At 46.3% G+C, this 23,530-nt stretch overlaps 1 protein-coding gene across 1 annotated transcript in view; it reads left to right on the top strand.

The window, feature by feature from the left end:
* LOC106579665 (voltage-gated inwardly rectifying potassium channel KCNH2) overlaps positions 1-22,985 on the top strand; it is a 331,966-nt gene extending 308,981 nt beyond the window's left edge. The window contains exons 7-16 of the mRNA XM_045702778.2: positions 4,895-5,317; positions 6,279-6,669; positions 8,543-8,742; positions 11,034-11,286; positions 12,536-12,729; positions 12,966-13,068; positions 13,253-13,555; positions 14,358-14,535; positions 21,204-21,390; positions 22,228-22,985. Of these exons, the coding sequence (XP_045558734.2) occupies positions 4,895-5,317; positions 6,279-6,669; positions 8,543-8,742; positions 11,034-11,286; positions 12,536-12,729; positions 12,966-13,068; positions 13,253-13,555; positions 14,358-14,535; positions 21,204-21,390; positions 22,228-22,545 (2,550 nt within the window). The 3' untranslated portion in view covers positions 22,546-22,985. The remainder of the gene's footprint in view (positions 1-4,894; positions 5,318-6,278; positions 6,670-8,542; positions 8,743-11,033; positions 11,287-12,535; positions 12,730-12,965; positions 13,069-13,252; positions 13,556-14,357; positions 14,536-21,203; positions 21,391-22,227) is intronic.
* The last annotated feature ends 545 nt before the right edge of the window (positions 22,986-23,530 follow it).

The raw sequence follows: 23,530 nt of genomic DNA, 5'->3' as shown, positions 1-23,530 counted from the left end.
ATGTCAGTGTGTGTGCCAGTGTGTGTCAGTGGGTGCATGTGTGTGTATCAGTGTGTGTGTGTCAGTGTGTGTGTGTCAGTGTGTGTCAGTGTGTGCGCGTGTGTGTATCAGTGTGTGTGTGTGTGTGTGTGTGTGTGTGTGTGTGTGTGTGTGTGTGTGTGTGTGTGTGTGTGTGTGTGTGTGTATCAGTGTGTGTGTCAGTGTGTGTGTCAGTGGGTGTGTGTGTCAGTGGGTGTGTGTGTCAGTTGGTTCGTGTGTGTGTGTTAGTGTGTGTATGTGTCAGTGGGTGTATGTGTGTTAGTGTGTGTGTCAATGTGCGTGTGTGTGTGTGTGTCAGTGTGTGTGTGGGAGTTTGTGTGTGTGTGTGTGTCATTGTGTGCGTGTGTGTCAGTGTGTGTGTCAGTGTGTGTCAGAGTGTTCGAGTGTGTCACTTTGTGAGTTTGTGTCACCGTGTATGTGTGTGTGTGTGTGTCATTGTGTGTGTGTGTGTGTGTGTGTGTGTGTGTGTGTGTGTGTGTGTGTGTGTGTGTGTGTGTGTGTGTGTGTGTGTGTGTGTGTGTGTGTGTGTCAGTGTTTGTCAGTGTGTGTGTCAGTGTGTGTGCCAGTGTGTGTCAGTGTGTGTGTTAGTGTGTTAGTGTGTGTGTGTGTGTGTCAGTGGGTGTGTGTGTGTGTTAGTGGGTTAGTGTGTGTGTGTGTGTGTGTGTGTCAGTGGGTGTGTTAGTGTGTTAGTGTGTGTGTTAGTGTGTTAGTGTGTGTGTGTGTGTGTGTGTGTGTGTGTGTGTGTGTGTGTGTGTGTGTGTGTCAGTGGGTGTGTGTGTGTTAGTGTGTTAGTGTGTGTGTGTGTTAGTGTGTGTATGTGTGTATGTGTGTGTGTGTGTTAGTGTGTTAGTGTGTTAGTGTGTGTTAGTGTGTGTTAGTGTGTGTGTGTGTGTGTGTGTGTGTGTGTCAGTGGGTGTGTGTGTCAGTGGGTGTGTGTGTGTTAGTGTGTTAGTGTGTGTGTGTTAGTGTGTTAGTGTGTGTGTGTGTTAGTGTGTGTGTGTGTGTGTGTGTGTGCGTGTGGTTTTGAACTCCTTTACCTCGTGTGTATTTTGTATTGAGTATATTGCTTCCCAATGTCTGCCTCCACCCCCAGAATGGACGAGGGCATACAAGCAAAGTTGCCCAAAGTTGATTTGATTTGCCCATCTCAGTGATAAACGATAGCATCGACATGATAGATAACCCCCAGTGCCTGTCAAGCTCAGGAACATGACTGAGCTCCATAGCGAAGGGCCAACACACCGTGAATTATAGACATCTAATTCACACACACACCTGCCCTCTGCGCTGCGCACCTGCTTTGCCTGAACATCTGCAGTGACTTACCAGGGATTCAGGTCCTCCCCCTGTACGCCCCCCCCCCCCCCCCATTTGTCACACTTCAGCTGGAAACACCGCCCCTGTATGAGCGAGAGGAGCATTCTGGGAGCAGGTGAACTACAGTAGCCTGAGGTAACATAATACGCCGTAGATACTGTTAAAGTGAAACGAGACCACAATGTCTTTTCACAGGCCTTTTGCAGGTGTCAACCTTGTATCTACAAAGACGTTTCTCAGAAACATGATTTATTTTTTACAGAGAAAGGATGGCAGTGGGGAAAGATAGAGGTTGTGTCAAAGGGCAGTAGGCCGGATTTGAACCTACAGAGGCTGAGGTGTTACCGCTAGACCAGTCAGGCCCTAAAAGAGAATTCAACACATTACGCCGGTTGTGTGATTTCATCAGATCAAATCAAAGTTTATTTGTCACGTGCGTTGAATACAACAGGTGTAGACCTTACAGTGAAATGCTGAATACAACAGGTGTAGACCTTACAGTGAAATGCTTACTTACAGACTCTAACCAATAGTGCAAAAAATGTATTTGGTGAACAATAGGTAGGTAAAGAAATAAAACAACAGTAAAAAGACAGGCTATGATGATCTACTGTGATACCGGGGGAAATGACTATCTCATTGTGATTAGTTTGTCTTCTCATTGCTGCTGACTGAAAATGGAATAAATAACTGAAACAAAGACACTCAAATGGAATTGCGTGCTCTGACTGAATTTGGCTCCCATGGTGAATATCTGTTGTTTGTGTGTTCGGTTTGTGTTCTGTTCGGTGTGTGGTTGGGGTGTGTTCGGTATGTGTTTAGAGTGTGCTGTTGTGTATGCGTGTTCGGGGGGTGTTCGGGGGGTGTTCGGGGTTGTGTGCGTGCTCCATGCGCGTTTGAGCATTTCCATTCTGCTTGAGAGGTTACCTTATGAGAAGCCTTCCTATCACAACAGCTTCCATCAGCCTCATTGGACACTGAAAATTGCTCTAATTGCTCTAATTGCTAAATGTTAATAGAAGACATGCAAGGAACTGCTGTGTTTTTCATCCTTACTTATACACCCTGTGAAGTGATACTGTGTGAAGGCAATTTGTGACTGTTGTTGTTTTCATAATCAGTGGCTGTTGGGGAGTGGTTTCTCCTCCTAGGCAATCAGACCATGATACTTTTGCCTATGAAGCAACAAGATGAACTGTCCCTCCCTACCTTCAGGCTCTGCTCAAACCCTACACCCCACCCTGAGCACTCCGTTCTGCCACCTCTGGTCTCCTGGCCCTCCCACCCCTATGGGAGGACAGCTCCTACTCAACGCAGTCCTAGGCACCCCAATGGTGAACAGCAGAGTCCCTGCCCATCTTCTGAAAACATCTAAAACCCTACCTCTACTTTTACCCCTTACTAAATCAAATCAAATCAAAATGTATTTGTCACATGCGCCAAATACAACAAGTGTAGACTTTACCGTGAAATGCTTACTTACAAGCCCTTAACCAACAGTGCAGTTCAAGAATAAGAAAATATTTACCAAGTAGACTAAAACAAAAAGTAATAATAAAAGTAACACAATAAGAATAACAATAATGAGGCTATATACAGGGGGCACCGGTACTGAGTCAGTGTGCGGGAGTATAGGTTAGTTGAGGTAATCTGTACATGTAAGTGGGGGCGAAGTGACAATGCAAAGGTAACAAACAAACAGCGAGTGTATTAAAGGGTGGGGGGGTGTCAATGTAAATTGTCCGGTGGCGTTTTTATGAATTGTTCAGCAGTCTTATGGCTTGGGGGTAGAAGCTGTTGAGGAGCCTTTTGGCGCCCCGGTACCGCTTGCCGTGCGGTAGCAGAGAAAACTCTGACATCGCCTGTTATATAGGTCCTGGATGGCAGGAAGCTTGGCCCCAGTGATGTATTGGGCAGTTCGCACTACCCTCTGTAGGGCCTTACGGTCAGATGCCGAGCAGTTGCCATACCAGGCGGTGATGCAACCGGTCAGGATGCTCTCGATGGTGCAGCTGTAGAACCTGTTGAGGATCTGGGGACCCATGCCAAATCTTTTCGGTCTCCTGAGGGGGTTTTGTTGTCCCCTCTTCATGACTGTTTTGGTATGTTTGGACCATGATAGTTCGTTGGTGATGTGGACACCAAGGAACTTGAAACTCTCGACCCGCTCCACTACATTGCTGTCGATGTTAATGGGGGCCTGTTTGGCACGCCTTTTCCTGTAGTCCACAATCAGCCCTTTAGTCTTGCTTACATTGAAGGAGAGGTCGTTGTCCTTGCACCACACTGCCAGTTCTCTGACCTCCTCCCTATAGGCCGTCTCATCGTTGTCGGTGATCAGGCCTACCACTGTTGTGTCGTCAGCAAACTTAATGATGGTGTTGGAGTCGTGATTGGCCATGCAGTCGTGGGTGAACAGGGAGTACAGAAGGGGACTAAGTAAACACCCCTGAGGGGCCCCAGTGTTAAGGATCGGCGTGGCAGACGTTTTGTTGCCTACTCTTACCACCTGGGGGCGGCCCGTCCAGGATACAGTTGCAGAGGGAGGTGTTTAGTCCCAGAGTCCTTAGCTTAGTGATGAGCTTCATTGGCACATTGGTGTTGAACGCTGAGCTGTAGTCAATGAACAGCATTCTCACATAGGTGTTCGTTTTGTCCTGGTGAGAAAGGACAGTGTGGAGTGCGTCTTACGAGAGGTAGCGTCTCTGTTCTGCCGGTTCATGGAAAATTCTGCTAGCTCTATCTTCGTTTAGCCACGTCTCGGTGAAACATAAGATGTTACAATTTTTTATGTCAGATTGGTAGGATAATCTTAATCGTAGGTAATCCATTTTATTGTCCAATGATTGCACGTTAGCGAGAAGAATGGAAGGCAGTGGGAGTTTACTCGCTCGCCTCCAGATTTTCCCAAGGATTCCCGATCTGCGTCTCCTTTTCCGGTGTCTTTTCTTCACGCGAAAGGTGTGGATCTGGGCCTGTTACAGTGAAAGCAGGATATACTTCTCGTTGGACTCACCGGACTCGTTAAAGGAAAAAGTTTCTTCTAGTCCGCGGTGAGTAATCGCTTTTCTGATGTCCAGAAGTTATTTTCGGTCATAAGAGACGGTTGCAGTAACATTATGTACACAATAAGTTAAAAAATAAGTTACACAAAACGCAAAAAAAATAACAAAATTGGTTGGGAGAATGTAAAACGTCAGCCATGTTCTATGCCGCCATCTAGCTCTGACTTTGCTGACAGCTACTTTACTGAGGATAAATGTGCTTACTATGAATGTGATATGTGGTTGTCCCACCAAACTATCTTAAGATGAATGCACTAACTTTAAGTCCCTCAAATGTAAATGTAAGGTTTTGGGGAACTTTCATCTTATCCTTCCCTGCCCGATTCCCATCCTTCTCTTTCCCTGTCTCTCTGTCTCTCTGTCTTTCTCTCGCTTTCTCTCTCTCTCTCTCTCTCTCTCTCTGTATAACGCTATCATATTGATCCAACTACCAGATCAGAAAGGCTAACCCCTCCCCCCCTCTCCCCCGCCAGGTGCTGTCGCTGGGTGCCGACGTCCTCCCAGAGTACAAGCTCCAGGCACCTCGTATCCACAAGTGGACCGTCCTCCACTACAGCCCCTTCAAGGCGGTGTGGGACTGGCTCATCCTGCTGCTGGTCATCTACACGGCCATCTTGACCCCTTACTCCGCCGCCTTCCTCCTCCACGACCAGGAGGAGGCAGCCATGTTGAACTGTGGCTACTCGTGCTCGCCGCTCAATGTGGTTGACCTCATCGTGGACATCATGTTCATCGTGGACATCGTCATCAACTTCAGGACGACATACGTCAACACTAACGACGAAGTGGTCAGCGCCCCGCTGAGGATAGCGATCCACTACTTCAAGGGCTGGTTCCTTATCGACATGGTGGCAGCCATCCCCTTTGACCTGCTCATCTACCGCAGCGGAGAGGAGGTGAGGAATTGGGGGTAGGGGAAGTGCATTGTGGGTAATGGAGTTTTGTGAGGACAACCTGTGTTGGAATGCATCTTAAGTTATGGGGATTGTCAGATATGAATCATGGTTTTAAAGGTTTGATTTCGTATTTAAGGGTGGTTAGATATATTAACCTGTAGATAACCACAAATAATGAAAGCTATTTGCAATGAGCTTTTGGGACCTCCAAAATAAAATCTCCCTTCGATTACTCCATTATTAATGGACCTCCAATGAACTACAAGTCAGGGATATCCCCACAAAGGCTCCGGCGCAGAAAAACAACTGTGTTTGTACTGTCAACCTTCTTGCCAATGTTTAATTAATTAACCCTCAAGTGGCCAGTGAGCCAAGGAAGTGGACATTCTCCGCAGTAGAGGACTATCATTTATTGTGAAGTGAGGAACTAGGCTTTCTGCCAAGCAGGGAAGTAATCGGGTCCTTGTTTATTTGCTGTATAGACGTGGTGGGGGCTCCTCAAGACAAATATAATGGGTGGGAATAAACAGAACCAACCGACAGCACAGTAAGTCATGAGGAGGATTCATGGGAAGACCTCCGCTAGTACAGACCAGGGTCTCAGTGCTGCTGAGGGGATCGGGTACAAGTGTAGAGCAGAGGATGGTTCACAGCACATTTTGTAAATTTCACTAATGTAATTTATCCTAAATGGACAGTAGAGTTATTTTAACTTTGAACTGACCTCCAAAACCAGGGCTATCCAATCTTATCTGCAGAAGGCCAGTGTGGGTCCAGGATTTTGGTCCAGCCAAGCAGTCAGACATCTGATTCAACTAATCAATTAATAATAGTCTTCAATCAAGACTTGAATGAGTTGAATCAGCTTTGTTACGGCTTGTATGGAGAAGAACTCTGCAACACAGGACCTCCCTAAGTAAGATTGGACACTAAACAAACTGTTTCTCCTCTCTCTTGCCAGACGACCACTCTGATTGGCCTGCTGAAGACGGCCCGCCTCCTCCGGCTAGTGCGCGTGGCGAGGAAACTGGACCGCTACTCGGAGTATGGCGCCGCCGTCCTCTTCCTGCTCATGTGCACGTTCGCCCTCATCGCCCACTGGCTGGCGTGCATCTGGTACGCCATCGGCAGCGTGGAGCGCAACGGCAGCATCGGCTGGCTCCACACGCTGGGCGAGTCGTTGGGGAAACACTACAACGACACGGTGCGGGGCTCAGGCCCCTCCATAAAGGACAAGTACGTCACAGCCCTCTATTTCACCTTCTCCAGTCTGACCAGCGTGGGCTTCGGCAACGTCTCCCCCAACACCAACTCTGAGAAGATCTTCTCCATCTGTGTCATGCTCATAGGATGTAAGTACCAAGGAGCGTCTGTATGTGCTGGAGGGTAAACTGTAGGTGATGTAGAAATTCATGCTACTGTGATTTAATTGGTTAGCAATATGGTCGTATTTACTTGGTTCCTTGTTTTGTTGCAGTGTTTGCTGTCTTGGTAGCTGCTAACAGTTTGAATGAGAATGTGTGATAAAACTGGTTCAGTGTTAGGGTTAGGATAAGAGTTAAGGAAGGTAAGGATCATTGTAAGGTGTTATGTCTGTTTTAATATGCCTCACCAAGAAGACGATCCCGCTCAGTTCTGCAGTCAGTAGTGGTCACATTTCAACATGGAGGATGATTATTACAGTGCCTTCGGAAGGTATACAGACACATTTACTTTTTCAAATTTTGTTACGTTACAGCTTTATTCTAAAATGTATTCAATTCGGGTTTTTTCCTCATTAATCTACACACAATACCCCATAATGACATCACAATACCCCATAATGACATCACAATACCGCATAATGAGAAAGCAAAAACAGGTTTTTAGAATTAGTTTCTAATTTATTCAAAATTAAAAAACGGAAATATAACATTTACATAAGTATTCAGACCCTTTTCTCAGTACTTTGTTGAAGCACCTTTGGCAGCGATTACAGCATCGAGTCTTCTTGGGTATGACCCTACAAGCTTGGCACACCTGTATTTGGGGAGTTTCTCCCATTCTTCTCTGCAGATCCTTTCATTCTCTGTCCGGTTAGATGGGGAGCGTCGCTGCACAGCTATTTTCAGGTCTCTCCAGAGATGTTCGATCGGGTTCAAGTCTGGGCTCTGGCTGGGCCACTCAAGAACATTCAGAGACTTGTCCCGGAGCCACTCCTGCGTTGTCTTGGCTGTGTGCTTAGGGTCGTTATCCTGTTGGAAGAGGAACCTTCGCCCCAGTCTGAGGTCCTGAGCACTGCTCTGGAGCAGGTTTTCATCAAGGATCTCTCAATACTTTGCTCCGTTCATTTTTCCCACGATCCTGACTAGTCTCCCAGTCCCTGCCGCTGAAAAACATCCCCACAGCATGATGCTGCCACCACAATACTGTCATGTGCCTTTTACTGAGGAGTGGCTTCCGTCTGGCCACTCTACCATAAAGGCCTGATTGGTGGAGTGCTGCAGAGATGGTTGTCCTTCTGGAAGGTTCTCCCATCTCCACAGAGGAACTCGGGTTCTTGGTCACCTCCCTGACCAGGGGTACTCCAGGGGTACTCCAGGGGTACTCCAGGGGTACTTCAAGGGTACTCCAGGGGTACTCCAGGGGTACTTCAGGGGTACTTCAAGGGTACTCCAGGGGTACTCCAGGGGTACTCCAGGGGTACTCCAGGGATACTTCAAGGGTATTTCAGGGGTACTCCAGGGGTATTTCAGGGGTACTTCAAGGGTATTTCAGGGGTATTCCAGGGCTACTCCAAGGGGCATTTCAGGGGTACTCCAAGGGTATTTCAGGGGTACTCCAAGGGTACTTCAGGGGTACTCCAGGGGTACTTCAGGGGTACTTCAGCGGTACTCCAGGGCTACTTCAGGGGTACTCCAGGCAGAGCAACATTCAGCTGGTGGCACAGTAAGAGAGAAAGGAACCACTGATATAATTGGGGAGAACAGGTTTGTGGTAATGACTGGAGCGGAATTAGTGGAATGGTATCAATTACATCACACACATGGTTTGATGCCATTCCATTTGCTCCGTTTCAGCCATTACTATGAGCCGTCCTCCTCTGCTCTAGAGCCTGTTTACAACCACTAACTGGTCTGAGATACTATAATGTTTGTTCCCATGGTGCAGTAGAGAGCAGTTGTATTCTGCTGCTCCTGAATTTTGTTCACAATAATAATTTATTCTCCTCTCTCCTCCCTACAGCTCTGATGTACGCCAGTATCTTTGGTAACGTGTCGGCCATCATCCAGAGGTTGTACTCGGGTACGGCCAGGTATCACACCCAGATGCTACGGGTCCGAGAGTTTATCCGCTTCCACCAGATCCCCAACCCACTGAGGCAGCGGCTGGAGGAGTACTTCCAACATGCCTGGTCCTACACTAACGGCATTGATATGACCGCTGTGAGTCACACACACACACACACACACACACACACACACACACACACACACACACACACACACAACACACACACACACACACACACACACACACACACACACACACACACATACACACACACACAATAGTACATACACATTAAAAAACCACACAGCACATTGACATCCAAACAGTGCATAGACGTAAACACATGCATGAACGATATGAGTAATACACACACACACGTGCATGAAGGTACACAAACATTATATTTTCAGCACAGTCTTTTATAGACATTTAATAGTTGATCTAAGAGAGTCTGGCCTCTCTCTCTCTCATTCTCTCTCTCTCTTTCTCTCTCTCATTCCCTCTCTTTCTCTCTCTCATTCCCTCTCTCATTCCCTCTCTCATTCCCTCTCTCTTTCCCTCTCTCTCATTCCCTCTCTTTCCCTCTCTCTTTCCCTCTCTCTCTTTCCCTCTCTCTCTTTCCCTCTCTCTCTTTCTCTCTCTCATTCCCTCTCTCTCTTTCCCTCTCTCTCATTCCCTCTCTCTCATTCCCTCTCTCTCTTTCTCTCTCTCTCATTCCCTCTCTCTCTTTCTCTCTTTCTCATTCCCTCTCTTTCTCTCATTCCCTCTCTTTCTCATTCCCTCTCTTTCTTCTCTCTCTCTCTCTCTCTCTCTCTCTCTCTCTCTCTCTCTCTCTCTCTCTCTCTCTAAGACTGAGCCTAGACTCTCTCCAACATGCTTTAAGTGCCAACTGTAATACAAATATTATGGAAGTGAATCTTTTGGGAACCAAATTTCCCAACATGAAATTGCAATATTCTGTCTGGATTCCTGTGTATTTGACTTAATAAATAATCTACAAGATACAGAGGAAACAATCAAGTTGCTTGTTTGCTCAACTTCCTCATTATGCTGTGTTGAGAGTCCACTGAAGCGTGTTGGATTAGTAAAATGTTTGCTGACGTGATTATAATGGTGGTCATGATGTAACCCCGCCTCTGGTCTGTCTGACTGAATCAGTCATAGCCTCTGTCTTTTAATGATGACCTCATTAGTCTAACTGAGCTGGGTTGGTTGGATAGAGATGGACTAGAGTAGAGTATTAAGGTTTAAGAAGAGGGGGTGTTTTCAGACGTTGTCCCAGAGTCACATACAGAAAACCTTCCGCTCCTTCATCTGAAATGCAATTGTGTCTCCTTGTTAGAACGGGGAAATCATTAATAAGGCTTGTAGTATTCATTACATAAAAAAATATAAAAAAGCCTTACAAGTCCTGTGAAAGTATATCAGCAGATTGCTGACTAAATGTTGCAGTTGTTTTGGGGTAATATTTGCTTGGATGCTACGTATCAGACAACTATATTTTTTACTGAATATTTGTATGTTTGTTATTTAGCAGTGATGGCTCAGTTGGTAGAGCGTGGCGCTTTGTCATGCCAGGGTTGTGGGTTTGATTCCCACAGGGGACAAGTAAGAAATATGTATACACTCAATACATACTGTAAGTTGCCCTGGATAAGGCTGTCCTGTAAATATCTAGCTATGTTGCTGCCTTTTAGTTAGTATCACCCTCTCTCCCCCCGACCCCTCTCCCTCCCCCTTCTCTCCCACTCTCTCTATCCCCCTCTCTCCCTCTCTATCCCCCTCTCTCCCCCTCCCTCCATCCTCTTTCCCCCCAACCCCTCTCCCTCCCCCTTCTCTCCCACTCTCTCTATCCCCCTCTCTCCCTCTCTCTCTCTCTCTCCCCCTCCATCCATCCTCTCTCCCCCGACCCCTCTCCCTCCCCCTTCTCTCCCACTATATCCCCCTCTCTCCCCCTCCCTCCATCCTCTTTCCCCCCAACCCCTCTCCCTCCCCCTTCTCCCCCACTATCTCTATCCCCCTCTCTCCCCCTCCCTCCATCCTCTTTCCCCCCAACCCCTCTCCCTCCCCCTTCTCTCTCTCTCTCTCTATCCCCCTCTCTCCCTCTCTCTCTCTCTCTCTCTCTCTCCCTCCCCCTTCTCTCCCTCTCTCTCTCCCCACCACCCCCCTCCATTCCACTTTCTCTCCCCCTCTCTCTATCGCCCTCTCTCCCTCACTCTCTCTCCCCCTCTCTGTCTCCCTCACCCTCCCACTAAATACTCACTCACTCACTCACTCTCTCTCCTCTCTCTCTCTCTCTCTCTCTCTCTCTTTCTCCCCCTCCCTCCTCCCCCTCCCCCTCCTCCTCTCTCCCCTCACCCCCCTCCATTCCCCTTTCTCTCCCCCTCTCTCTCTCTCTCCCCCACCCTCCCCTCCCCCCCCTCCCTACCTCTCTCTCTACCAGGTGTTGAAGGGGTTCCCAGAGTGTCTCCAAGCTGACATCTGCCTCCACCTTAACCGTACCCTCCTGGAGAACTGCAAGGCCTTCAAGGGCTCCACGAAGGGCTGTCTGCGGGCCCTGGCCATGAAGTTCAAGACCACCCACGCCCCGCCTGGCGACACCCTGGTGCACGCCGGCGACGTGCTCACCGCCATCTACTTCATCTCCCGTGGCTCCATCGAGATCCTCAGAGGCGACGTGGTGGTGGCCATCTTGGGTGAGGATGATAGATAGGAGCTACTGTCAACCCAAATAGTATAGATTCTACTACGACTACTGTTAACCCAAATAGTATAGATTCTACTACGACTACTGTTAACCCAAATAGTATAGATTCTACTACGACTACTGTCAACCCAAATAGTATAGATTCTACTACGACTACTGTTAACCCAAATAGTATAGATTCTACTACGACTACTGTTAACCCAAATAGTATAGATTCTACTACGACTACTGTTAACCCAAATAGTATAGATTCTACTACGACTACTGTTAACCCAAATAGTATAGATTCTACTACGACTACTGTTGCATGTATCAACCTAAAGAGGAAGGAGTAGAAAACTGAATGTGGTATATTCAGAGATTCAGTTATGTGCCAGGGAACCAAATAAATACAAATTAACCAACAGAGCCATCTACTGGCAACAATTGGTCCTATTTGTACGTCATACAGCTTCAACAACTGGGCACTCAAGAAGGGTGAAAGGCTATCTCATTAAACAAGCAGTAGTACTGTGGACCATTTGATTATTTAATTATTATATTTTTACTTCCCAGTAATAAAAAAAAGTAGGACTGTTTAACATTTGCATTTTTTAACATACAGTACCAGTCAAAAGTTTGGACACACCTAGTCATTCATGGGTTTTTCTTTATTTTTACTATTTTCTACATTGTAGAATAATAGTGGACATACAAATTATGAAATAACACATATGGAATCATGTAGTAACCAAAAAAGTGTTAAACAAATCAAAATATATTTTAGATTTTAGATTCTTCAAAGTAGCCACCCTTTGCCTTGATGACAGCTTTACACACTCTTGGCATTCTCTCAACCAGCTTCACCTGGAATGCATTTCCAGCAGTTTTGAAGGAGTTCCCACATATGCTGAGCACTTGTTGGCTGCTTTTCCTCCACTCTGCGGTCCAACTCTTTCCAAACCATCTCAATTGGGTTGAGGCCAGGTCATCTGATGCAGCACTCCATCACTCTCCTTCTTGGTCAAATAGCCCTTACACAGCCTGGAGGTGTGTTTTTGGTCATTGTCCTGATGAAAAACAAATGATAGTCCCACTAAGCTCAAACCCGATGTGCTTGGCGTTTCGCTGCAGAATGCTGTGGCAGCCATGCTGGTTAAGTGTGCCTTGAATTCTACATAAATCACAAGTAGGTGTGTCCAGACTTTTGACTGGTACTGTATGTAAAATACGGTACTATGTCCTCTCATCTCCCACAGGGAAGAATGACATCTTTGGCGAGCCTATCAACCTGTACGGGCGGGCTGGGAAGTCCAATGCCGACGTGAGAGCTCTGACCTACTGTGACCTCCATAAGATCCACAGAGAGGACGTCCTGGAGGTGTTAGACATGTACCCTGAGTTCTCCGACCACTTCTGGATGAACCTGGAGATCACCTTTGACCTCCGGGATGTGAGTGTGTCCTCTGCCCTGATTGCAGGAACTTTTCCTCATATCTTAACCTCACCACCATAAAAAATGTATATTCAAATATGAATTGATGAATACAAATTAGGGAATTAATGAATTTGTAAATTATTTCCATTGTGCATTCCTATGGAACAGCTATTTTAGGCATTGATACTATATAAGTCCTTTATCATCAGTGTGTGATTTTTCAAGATGTTTTTCTTTGTTAATCCCTGCAGACCAATATGATTCCTGGCTCTCCAGAAAGTGGCAACTCAGACTGTGTAGGATTCAACAAACTGCGCAGACGCAAATTATCATTCCGGCGACGGACAGAGAAGGGTAACCACCACATTCCCTTCCACTCCTTCGTCTCTGTTTTTGAGAGCTAATATTATTACCCATTGTTTCTCTCTGTGATGCCCAGAGGAACACCCACTATCCACGCTTAGTTGTTGGTCACAAATCAACTTTTCCGATTCCATCCTGTGTGTCACCACCTGTCCTTCCCTGTTTCTTCTCTCAGACGACGCAGATGCAGGAGAGAATAAAAAGGAGAGATCCAACAAGCCAGTTCGGCGTAGACGGAAGGAGGCGGCCAGTAAGCAGGGGGAGGGGCTTAAGCCAGACTGGGAGGGGCCCCGGAGTTCAGTGTCCACCCACTCCAGCAGTGGTGAGGGGGAGGAGTCTGTGGTCACATGCCCCGCCCCTCAGTCAGCTCTGCATGAGATGTCCCCGGCTCAGGCCACCTCTCTGATCTTTAGGGACAATCCCGAGGGGGAGGGGGAGGGGGACCACAAGGGGGGCAACACCTGCAATGCACTCTCAGGTGGGTCTGGGCACACACACAGACACACAGACAGACACACAGACAAACACACAGACAAACACACAGACACACACACAGACACACAGACACACAGACACACAGACACACAGACAAACAGACACACAGACACACAAACACACAGACAAACACACAGACACACAGACGAACATACACACAGACACAGACAGACACACACATACACACAGACACACATATACACACACACACATACACACATACACAGACACACATACACACACAGACACACACAGAGACAAACAGACACTCGGCCACACACATAGACAGACAAACAGACAAACAGACACACACACACACACAGAGACACACACAGAGACAAACAGACACACACACACACACACAGATACACACAGACAAACAGACACACACACAGACACACACAGACAAACAGACACACACACACACACACAGACAAACAGACACACACACAGACACACACAGACAAACAGACACACACACACACACACACAGACAAACAGACACACACACAGACACACATACACAGACAGACACACAGACACACACACAGACACACAGACACACACACACACACACACAGACAAACAGACACACACACAGACACACACAGACAAACAGACACACACACACACAGACAAACAGACACACACACAGACACACATACACAGACAGACACACAGACACACACACAGACACACAGACAAATAATATAAAACAATAGAATATGACTTCATACCCTATTCTTCCCCTATTCTCCCCTTTCCCCTCTCTTCTTCAAAAACAGGAGCATTTTCAGGGGTCTCAAACATCTTCAGTTTCTGGGGGGAGAGGCGGGGCAGTCGTGAGTACCAGGAGTTGCCGCGCTGCAGCCTGCCTTCCTCTCCCCCTCTCAACAGTATCAGCCGCAGGCAGCGCACCGAGCTGGACAACAGACTGGACCTTCTGCAGCAACAACTCAACAGGTACAGAGACATGCATGGACAGAGACATGTAGAGACAGAGACATGCAGGGACAGAGGCATGCAGAGACATGCAGGGACAGAGGCATGCAGAGACATGCAGGGACAGAGGCATGCAGAGACAGAGACATGCAGAGACAGAGACATGCAGGGACAGAGGCATGCAGAGACAGAGACATGTAGAGACAGAGACATGCAGAGACAGAGACATGCAGGGAGAGACATGTAGAGACAGAGACATGTAGAGACAGAGACATGTAGAGACAGAGACATGCAGGGACAGAGGCATGCAGAGACAGAGGCATGCAGAGACAGAGACATGCAGAGACAGAGACATGCAGGGACAAAGACAGGGACAAGGCACAGGGGCAGGGATAGAGAAAGACAGAGACATGCAGGGACAGAGGGACAAGGACAGGGCACAGGGGAAGGGACAGAGGGGCAGGGGCAGGACAGGGGCACAAGGACAGAGACAGGGGCAGGACAGGGGCACAGAGACAGGGACAGGGGCAGGACAGGGGCACAGAGACAGGGACAGGGGCAGGGATAGGGGCAGGAACAGGGACACAGGGACAGGGGCAGGATAGGGGCACAGGGGCAGGGACAGGGACAGGGGCAGGGATAGTGGCAGGAACAGGGGCACAGGGACAGGAGAGGGGCAGGAGCACAGGGACAGAGACAGGAGAGGGGCACAGGGACAGGAGAGGGGCACAGAGACAGAGACAGGAGAGGGGCAGGGAGAGGGGCACAGAGACAGGAGAGGGGCAGGAACAGGGGCACAGGGACAGGAGAGGGGCAGGGAGAGGGGCACAGAGACAGAGACAGGAGAGGGGCAGGAACAGGGGCACAGAGACAGAGACAGGAGAGGGGCAGGAACAGGGGCACAGAGACAGGAGAGGGGCAGGAACAGGGGCACAGAGACAGGAGAGGGGCAGGAGCAGGGGCACAGGGACAGAGACACAGGGACAGGGGCAGGATAGGGGCACAGGGGCAGGGACAGGGGCAGGGATAGGGGCAGGAACAGGAGAGGGGCACAGAGACAGAGGCAGGAGAGGGGCTGGAACAGGGGCACAGAGACAGAGACAGGAGAGGGGCACAGAGACAGAGACAGAGACGGGAGAGGGGCACAGAGACAGAGACAGGAGAGGGGCAGGAACAGGGGCACAGAGACAGGAGAGGGGCAGGAACAGGGGCACAGAGACAGAGACAGGAGAGGGGCAGGAACAGGGGCACAGAGACAGAGACAGGAGAGGGGCAGGAACAGGGGCACAGAGACAGGAGAGGGGCAGGAACAGGGGCACAGAGACAGAGACAGGAGAGGGGCAGGAACAGGGGCACAGGGACAGAGACAGGAGAGGGGCAGGAACAGGGGCACAGAGACAGAGACAGGAGAGGGGCAGGAACCCAGGGTACAGAGACAGAGACAGGAGAGGGGCAGGAACAGGGGCACAGAGACAGGAGAGGGGCAGGGAGAGGGGCACAGAGACAGAGACAGGAGAGGGGCAGGAACAGGGGCACAGAGACAGAGACAGGAGAGGGGCAGGAACAAGGGCAAGACTGGATGGTTGCTAACTCAGGCCAACATGGTTTACACTTCAGTTATACATCTAACTGTTGTTTCAACATGGTTTACACTTCAGTTATACATCTAACTGTTGTTTCAACATGGTTTACACTTCAGTTATACATCTAACTGTTGTTTCAACATGGTTTACACTTCAGTTATACATCTAACTGCTGTTTCAACATGGTTTACACTTCAGTTATACATCTAACTGTTGTTTCAACATGGTTTACACTTCAGTTATACATCTAACTGTTGTTTCAACATGGTTTACACTTCAGTTATACATCTAACTGTTGTTTCAACATGGTTTACACTTCAGTTATACATCTAACTGTTGTTTCAACATGGTTTACACTTCAGTTATACATCTAACTGCTGTTTCAACATGGTTTACACTTCAGTTATACATCTAACTGTTGTTTCAACATGGTTTACACTTCAGTTATACATCTAACTGCTGTTTCAACATGGTTTACACTTCAGTTATACATCTAACTGTTGTTTCAACATGGTTTACACTTCAGTTATACATCTAACTGCTGTTTCAACATGGTTTACACTTCAGTTATACATCTAACTGTTGTTTCAACATGGTTTACACTTCAGTTATACATCTAACTGCTGTTTCAACATGGTTTACACTTCAGTTATACATCTAACTGTTGTTTCAACATGGTTTACACTTCAGTTATACATCTAACTGTTGTTTCAACATGGTTTACACTTCAGTTATACATCTAACTGTTGTTTCAACATGGTTTACACTTCAGTTATACATCTAACTGCTGTTTCAACATGGTTTACACTTCAGTTATACATCTAACTGTTGTTTCAACATGGTTTACACTTCAGTTATACATCTAACTGCTGTTTCAACATGGTTTACACTTCAGTTATACATCTAACTGTTGTTTCAACATGGTTTACACTTCAGTTATACATCTAACTGTTGTTTCAACATGGTTTACACTTCAGTTATACATCTAACTGCTGTTTCAACATGGTTTACACTTCAGTTATACATCTAACTGTTGTTTCAACATGGTTTACACTTCAGTTATACATCTAACTGTTGTTTCAACATGGTTTACACTTCAGTTATACATCTAACTGCTGTTTCAACATGGTTTACACTTCAGTTATACATCTGTTGTTTCAACATGGTTTACACTTCAGTTATACATCTAACTGTTGTTTCAACATGGTTTACACTTCAGTTATACATCTAACTGCTGTTTCAACATGGTTTACACTTCAGTTATACATCTAACTGTTGTTTCAACATGGTTTACACTTCAGTTATACATCTAACTGTTGTTTCAACATGGTTTACACTTCAGTTATACATCTAACTGCTGTTTCAACATGGTTTACACTTCAGTTATACATCTAACTGTTGTTTCAACATGGTTTACACTTCAGTTATACATCTAACTGTTGTTTCAACATGGTTTACACTTCAGTTATACATCTAACTGTTGTTTCAACATGGTTTACACTTCAGTTATACATCTAACTGTTGTTTCAACATGGTTTACACTTCAGTTATACATCTAACTGCTGTTTCAACATGGTTTACACTTCAGTTATACATCTAACTGTTGTTTCAACATGGTTTACACTTCAGTTATACATCTAACTGTTGTTTCAACATGGTTTACACTTCAGTTATACATCTAACTGCTGTTTCAACATGGTTTACACTTCAGTTATACATCTAACTGTTGTTTCAACATGGTTTACACTTCAGTTATACATCTAACTGTTGTTTCAACATGGTTTACACTTCAGTTATACATCTAACTGTTGTTTCAACATGGTTTACACTTCAGTTATACATCTAACTGTTGTTTCAACATGGTTTACACTTCAGTTATACATCTAACTGCTGTTTCAACATGGTTTACACTTCAGTTATACATCTAACTGTTGTTTCAACATGGTTTACACTTCAGTTATACATCTAACTGTTGTTTCAACATGGTTTACACTTCAGTTATACATCTAACTGTTGTTTCAACATGGTTTACACTTCAGTTATACATCTAACTGTTGTTTCAACATGGTTTACACTTCAGTTATACATCTAACTGCTGTTTCAACATGGTTTACACTTCAGTTATACATCTAACTGTTGTTTCAACATGGTTTACACTTCAGTTATACATCTAACTGTTGTTTCAACATGGTTTACACTTCAGTTATACATCTAACTGCTGTTTCAACATGGTTTACACTTCAGTTATACATCTAACTGTTGTTTCAACATGGTTTACACTTCAGTTATACATCTAACTGCTGTTTCAACATGGTTTACACTTCAGTTATACATCTAACTGTTGTTTCAACATGGTTTACACTTCAGTTATACATCTAACTGTTGTTTCAACATGGTTTACACTTCAGTTATACATCTAACTGTTGTTTCAACATGGTTTACACTTCAGTTATACATCTAACTGTTGTTTCAACATGGTTTACACTTCAGTTATACATCTAACTGCTGTTTCAACATGGTTTACACTTCAGTTATACATCTAACTGTTGTTTCAACATGGTTTACACTTCAGTTATACATCTAACTGTTGTTTCAACATGGTTTACACTTCAGTTATACATCTAACTGTTGTTTCAACATGGTTTACACTTCAGTTATACATCTAACTGTTGTTTCAACAACTGGGTTGAGATCTGCTGAGACAGCTATGGAATATGGTTTATATCGTTTTCATGCTCATCAAACCATTCAGATCCCTGTTAGTGAGTATTTCTCCTTTGCCAAGATAATCCATCCACCTGACAGGTGTGGCATATCAAAACGTTGATTAAACAGCATGATTATTACACAAGTGCAACTTGTGCTGGAGACAATCAAAGGCCACAGATGTCTCAAGTTTTGAGGGAGTGTGCAATTGGCATGCTGACTGCAGGAATGTCCACCAGAGCTGATTCCAAAGAATTGACTGTTAATTGCTCTACCATAAGCCGCCTCCAACTTTGTTTTAGAGGATTCGGTAGAACGTCCAACCGGCCTCACAACCGCAGACCAGGTGTAACCACACCAGCCCAGGACCTCCACATCCGGCATCTTCAGCTGCAGGATTGTCTGAGACCAGCCACCCAGACAGCTGATGAAGCTGTGGGTTTGCAGAAATTAAGAATTTCTGCACAAACTGTCAGATACCATCTCAGGGAAGCTCATGTGCGTGCTAGTCGTCCTCAACAGGGTCTTGACCTGACTGCAGTTTGGTGTCATAACCGACTTCAGTGGGCAAATACCCTCCCCTTCAATGGCCACTGGCATGCTGGAGAAGTGGGCGAGCGGTTTGCTGATGTCAACGTTGTGAACAGAGTGCCCCATGGTGATGGTGGGGTGATGGTATGGGCAGGCATAAGCTACGGACAACAAACACAATTGCATTTTATCAATGGCAATTTGAATGAGGCCCATTGTCATGCCATTCATCCGCCACCATCACCTCATGTTTCAGCATGATAATGCACAGCCTCATGTCGCAAGGATCTGTACACAATTCCTGGAAGTTGAAAATATCCCAGTTCTTCTATGGCCTGCATACTCAGCAGACATGTCACCCATTGAGCATGTTTGGGATGCTCTGGATCGACGTGTACGACAGCGTGTTCCAGTTCCTGACAATATCCAGCAACTTCTCACAGCCATTGAAGAGGAGTGGGACAACATTCCACAGGCCACAATCAACAGCCTGATCAGCTCTATGTAAAGGAGATGTGTCGCGCTGCATGATGCAGATGGCGGTCACACCAGATACTGACTAGTTTTCTGATTCACACCCCTACCTTTTGTTAAGGTATCTGTGACCAACAGATGGATATCTGTATTCCCAGTCATGTGAAATCCATAGAATGAATGTATTTCAATTAACTGATTTCCTTGTATGAACTGTAAAATCAGTAAAATCGTTGAAATTGTTGCATGTTGCGTTGATATTTTTTGTTCAGTGTAGTTTGTGTCTCTCGTTTACTCCAGTGTTTCCATTATTTGGACAGTTACATGATATAATTAATTCAGGATAGAAACAGAGATTTAGGAGAGTGGCTTTAAGGCACTGTACAATCACAGCTCACATATCAGTGGGATGTATTGCTACTGATAAAGATCAAGCCATTAACTGCAGCTGAAAGCTCCTGATTAAAACTCACTTTGTATGATATAAAAGATCTAGCAGGACAATTTTGCTGTAGCCCTCTGACAAAACACAGCTGCTACTCTGCTACTCCACTGTTGCTGATTCCATTATCCCTAGCATCACTGTGTCTGCTACAAGTCTGTCCCCTGTCAGAGTAATGGAGGTACCCATGTGGGGAGATAATAGGTCTGGTGCTCCCCCCTCTCTCTTAAACCCTACCTCACCATTACGCTGTCTGATTCTGACATAGACATATCCTCTCCCTCTTTCTCCCCCTCTCTCTTTCTCCCCTCTCTCTCTCTCCCTCTCTCTCCCCCCTCTCTATCCCCTCTCACTCTCCCAAACTCTTTCTCCCCCTCTCTCTATCTCCCTCTCTCGCCCCCTCTCTCTCTCTCTCCTCCTCTCACTCTCCCTCCTTCTCTCTCACACTCCCCCCCCCTCTCCCCCCCTCTCTCTCCCTCTCTCTCTCCCCAAATCTCTCTCCCCAACTCTCTTTCTCCCCAAGTCTCTCTCCCCCCTCTTTCTACCCCCTCTCACTATCTCTCACTATCTCTCTCTCTCTCTCCCCCCAACTCTCTCTCCACCCTCTCTCTTTCTCCCCCGTCTCACTATCTCTCTCTCTCTCTCTCTCCTCCTCTCTCCCCCTCTCTCTCTCTCCCCCTCTCTCCCCCCCTCTCTCTCTCCCCCTCTCTCCCCCTCTCTCTCTCTTTCTCCTCCCTCTCCTCTTCAGTGGAATAACTGTTACTTTACTCCCCTATGCTCTTGTCCAGTCAGTGTCTATTGTCTCAATGAGGTCAAAGGCCTTGTAGTAGGCTGAGGCTTTGCCTGCATGTGTGTTCCTGTGTGTGTGTTCCTGTGTGTGTGTTCCTGTGTGTGTGTTCCTGTGTGTGTGTTCCTGTGTGTGCTTATGTATGTTTGTGTGTCTCTCTCTTCAGGCTGGAAACGAGGATGTCGACAGACATCGGGGCGATCATGCAGCTACTACAACGTCAGATGGCCCTTGTGCCCCCAGCCTACAGCACCGTGTTGTCTCCCCCTCAGGCCTCACCCTACCCTGGTCCCGGACCTGGCCCTGGTCCTGTCGCCACCCTGGAGTCAGAGGCACTGGCTTCACTCTCTCAGGTACTACACACATACAGGACATAGACCAACACGGTCTCAGAGCATTTCATATGATTCTGTACGTCAATCCCAGACACTCTGTTTAGTGTGATGTGTTACGTTTCGTATAGTATGTGTTCATTTGTGGATATCCATCATCCATTTAGTATGAAATACAATTCGTATGATACAGTATGTTACGAATTGCAAAACATACAATATGTTACGTATTGCAATTAATACAATATGTTACAGCTTTTCTAAATTTATGATATGTTACAAATTCCATTTTGTTGTGGCTAACGTTAGGTTGCTAGCAAACTCTCTAATGTTAGTTCTAGGGGTTAAGTTAAAGTGTTAAGGTTAGAATTAAGGTTACGATAAGGGTTAGCTAAAAGGGTTGAGGTTAGGTTTAGGGGAAGGGTTAGCTAACATGCTAAGTAGTTGCAAAGTAGCTAAAAAGTAGTAAGTAGTTGCGAAGTAGGTAAAATGCTAAAGTTGTCCGTGATGAGATTCGAACACTTAAACTTTGGGTTGTTAGACATTCACGTTACACGGCCACCCATCCCTCCTGACCAACTACCCTCCTTTCATTTGTACCTTAAGTAACCTTCTATCTTATGTAACCATGCCAAACATAAAATATCATACTAATTTGAATGTCCTGGATTTTTGTTTACTATGTTACGTCTAGTCATTGAGACCAGTCTGGATAGACACGCACATGCAGATACACCTGTAGACGCACAAAATGCCTGAACATGCACTCATACACACAGATGTACACATGCGCACACACCCACACACACTCTCCATACAGTCTTCACTAAATCCCTCCTTGCTGCATCTATCCTCCAGGACTTTGAGGAGTTCCCGAGCAAGTCAAGGGACTCTGTCCGCAGCCCTGCTGAGTTACACCCCGAAGACTGGCCTCTGGTCAGCCCAACCGAGACACGACGAGCCCCCTCTGGACTGGGCGGCCTGGAGTTAGACCTAGGGGTTGGGGAAAGCTTGGGGGCAGGTTTAGGAATGGGGTCAGTGGCAGAGGTGGGGGCAATTGCAGGGGCGAGTGGGCTGGACCCTGATGCCCAGCAGAGGCTCTCTCTGCCTGAGCCACAAATGCACCTGGACTCACAGACACCGCAGAGGCACAGCTCTGACCCTAGGGGGAGCTAATGAGCAGGGGAGGGAGGAGAAAATGGACAGAGAGGGAGAAGAGTGGTATCTCTGTTTTCCCTTCTCTCACGGGGGGGGGGGGGGTTTCCTCCCTTCGACCTCTGGAACCTCACCTACAGCCTCTGACCTCTAACCTCTGACCTGGGAAGAAACCTTGTTGTGAGAGGAGGATGTCTCTCCCTTTCAGGGCTCCCTTCCCCTACCCGGTTCCTAAAGTTACCACAACGTTACCACAAGGTTACCACAAGGTTACCAAACCCACAGGCGGAAAGAGAGAGGGGAGCAAGATCCTCCTGAACTCTACTCTGACCTAGAGGAAATTACTACAGAACACACACATGACTAGTTCTGTTTAGAAGCATCCCTTTACTGCTCTATCCATGAGTGCTGAGCAAGGTCGCTTTGGTTTCGGTTCGATTATTAAAAAATAATCAACGATTTCCTTATTTTTAAACATCACTTATTAACCATAATTTATTCACATTACTTTACTTTAATTCAAATATTTTAGTTGTTGTGTATATTACATTAGTTTTATTTGATGACTTTATTATTTCATTCCAAGTCATCATCTCATCACAACAGAGCCGCTGTCTGACTACATCACTATTTTAGGAGTTCTTCAAAGTAAATAAGGCATCGTTTTATGACTGCTGAATACCAACTATCAATCACTTAGATCATGTATTTTCAGGTAGAGATATCCCTCTCCATCGCGTATTTACCACGTTTTCTGCGCTAAACTATGTTGAATATTGGCCTGTTAGAAACGACAATTCCCTACTACATCGCACAGTTCGGGCTAGCCTTGATCTGATTTATCTCTAGAGAAACTACAATTCCCTACTACATCGCACAGTTCGGGTTAGCCTTGATCTGATTTATCTCTAGAGAAACTACAATTCCCTACTACATCGCACAGTTCGGGTTAGCCTTGATCTGATTTATCTCTAGAGAAACTACAACTCCCTACTACATCGCACAG

This window comes from Salmo salar, chromosome 19 (assembly GCF_965601325.2).
Source record: "Salmo salar chromosome 19, fSalSal1, whole genome shotgun sequence".
NCBI classification, from domain to species: domain Eukaryota; kingdom Metazoa; phylum Chordata; class Actinopteri; order Salmoniformes; family Salmonidae; genus Salmo; species Salmo salar.
This window is presented reverse-complemented; position numbering and strand designations above follow the sequence as displayed.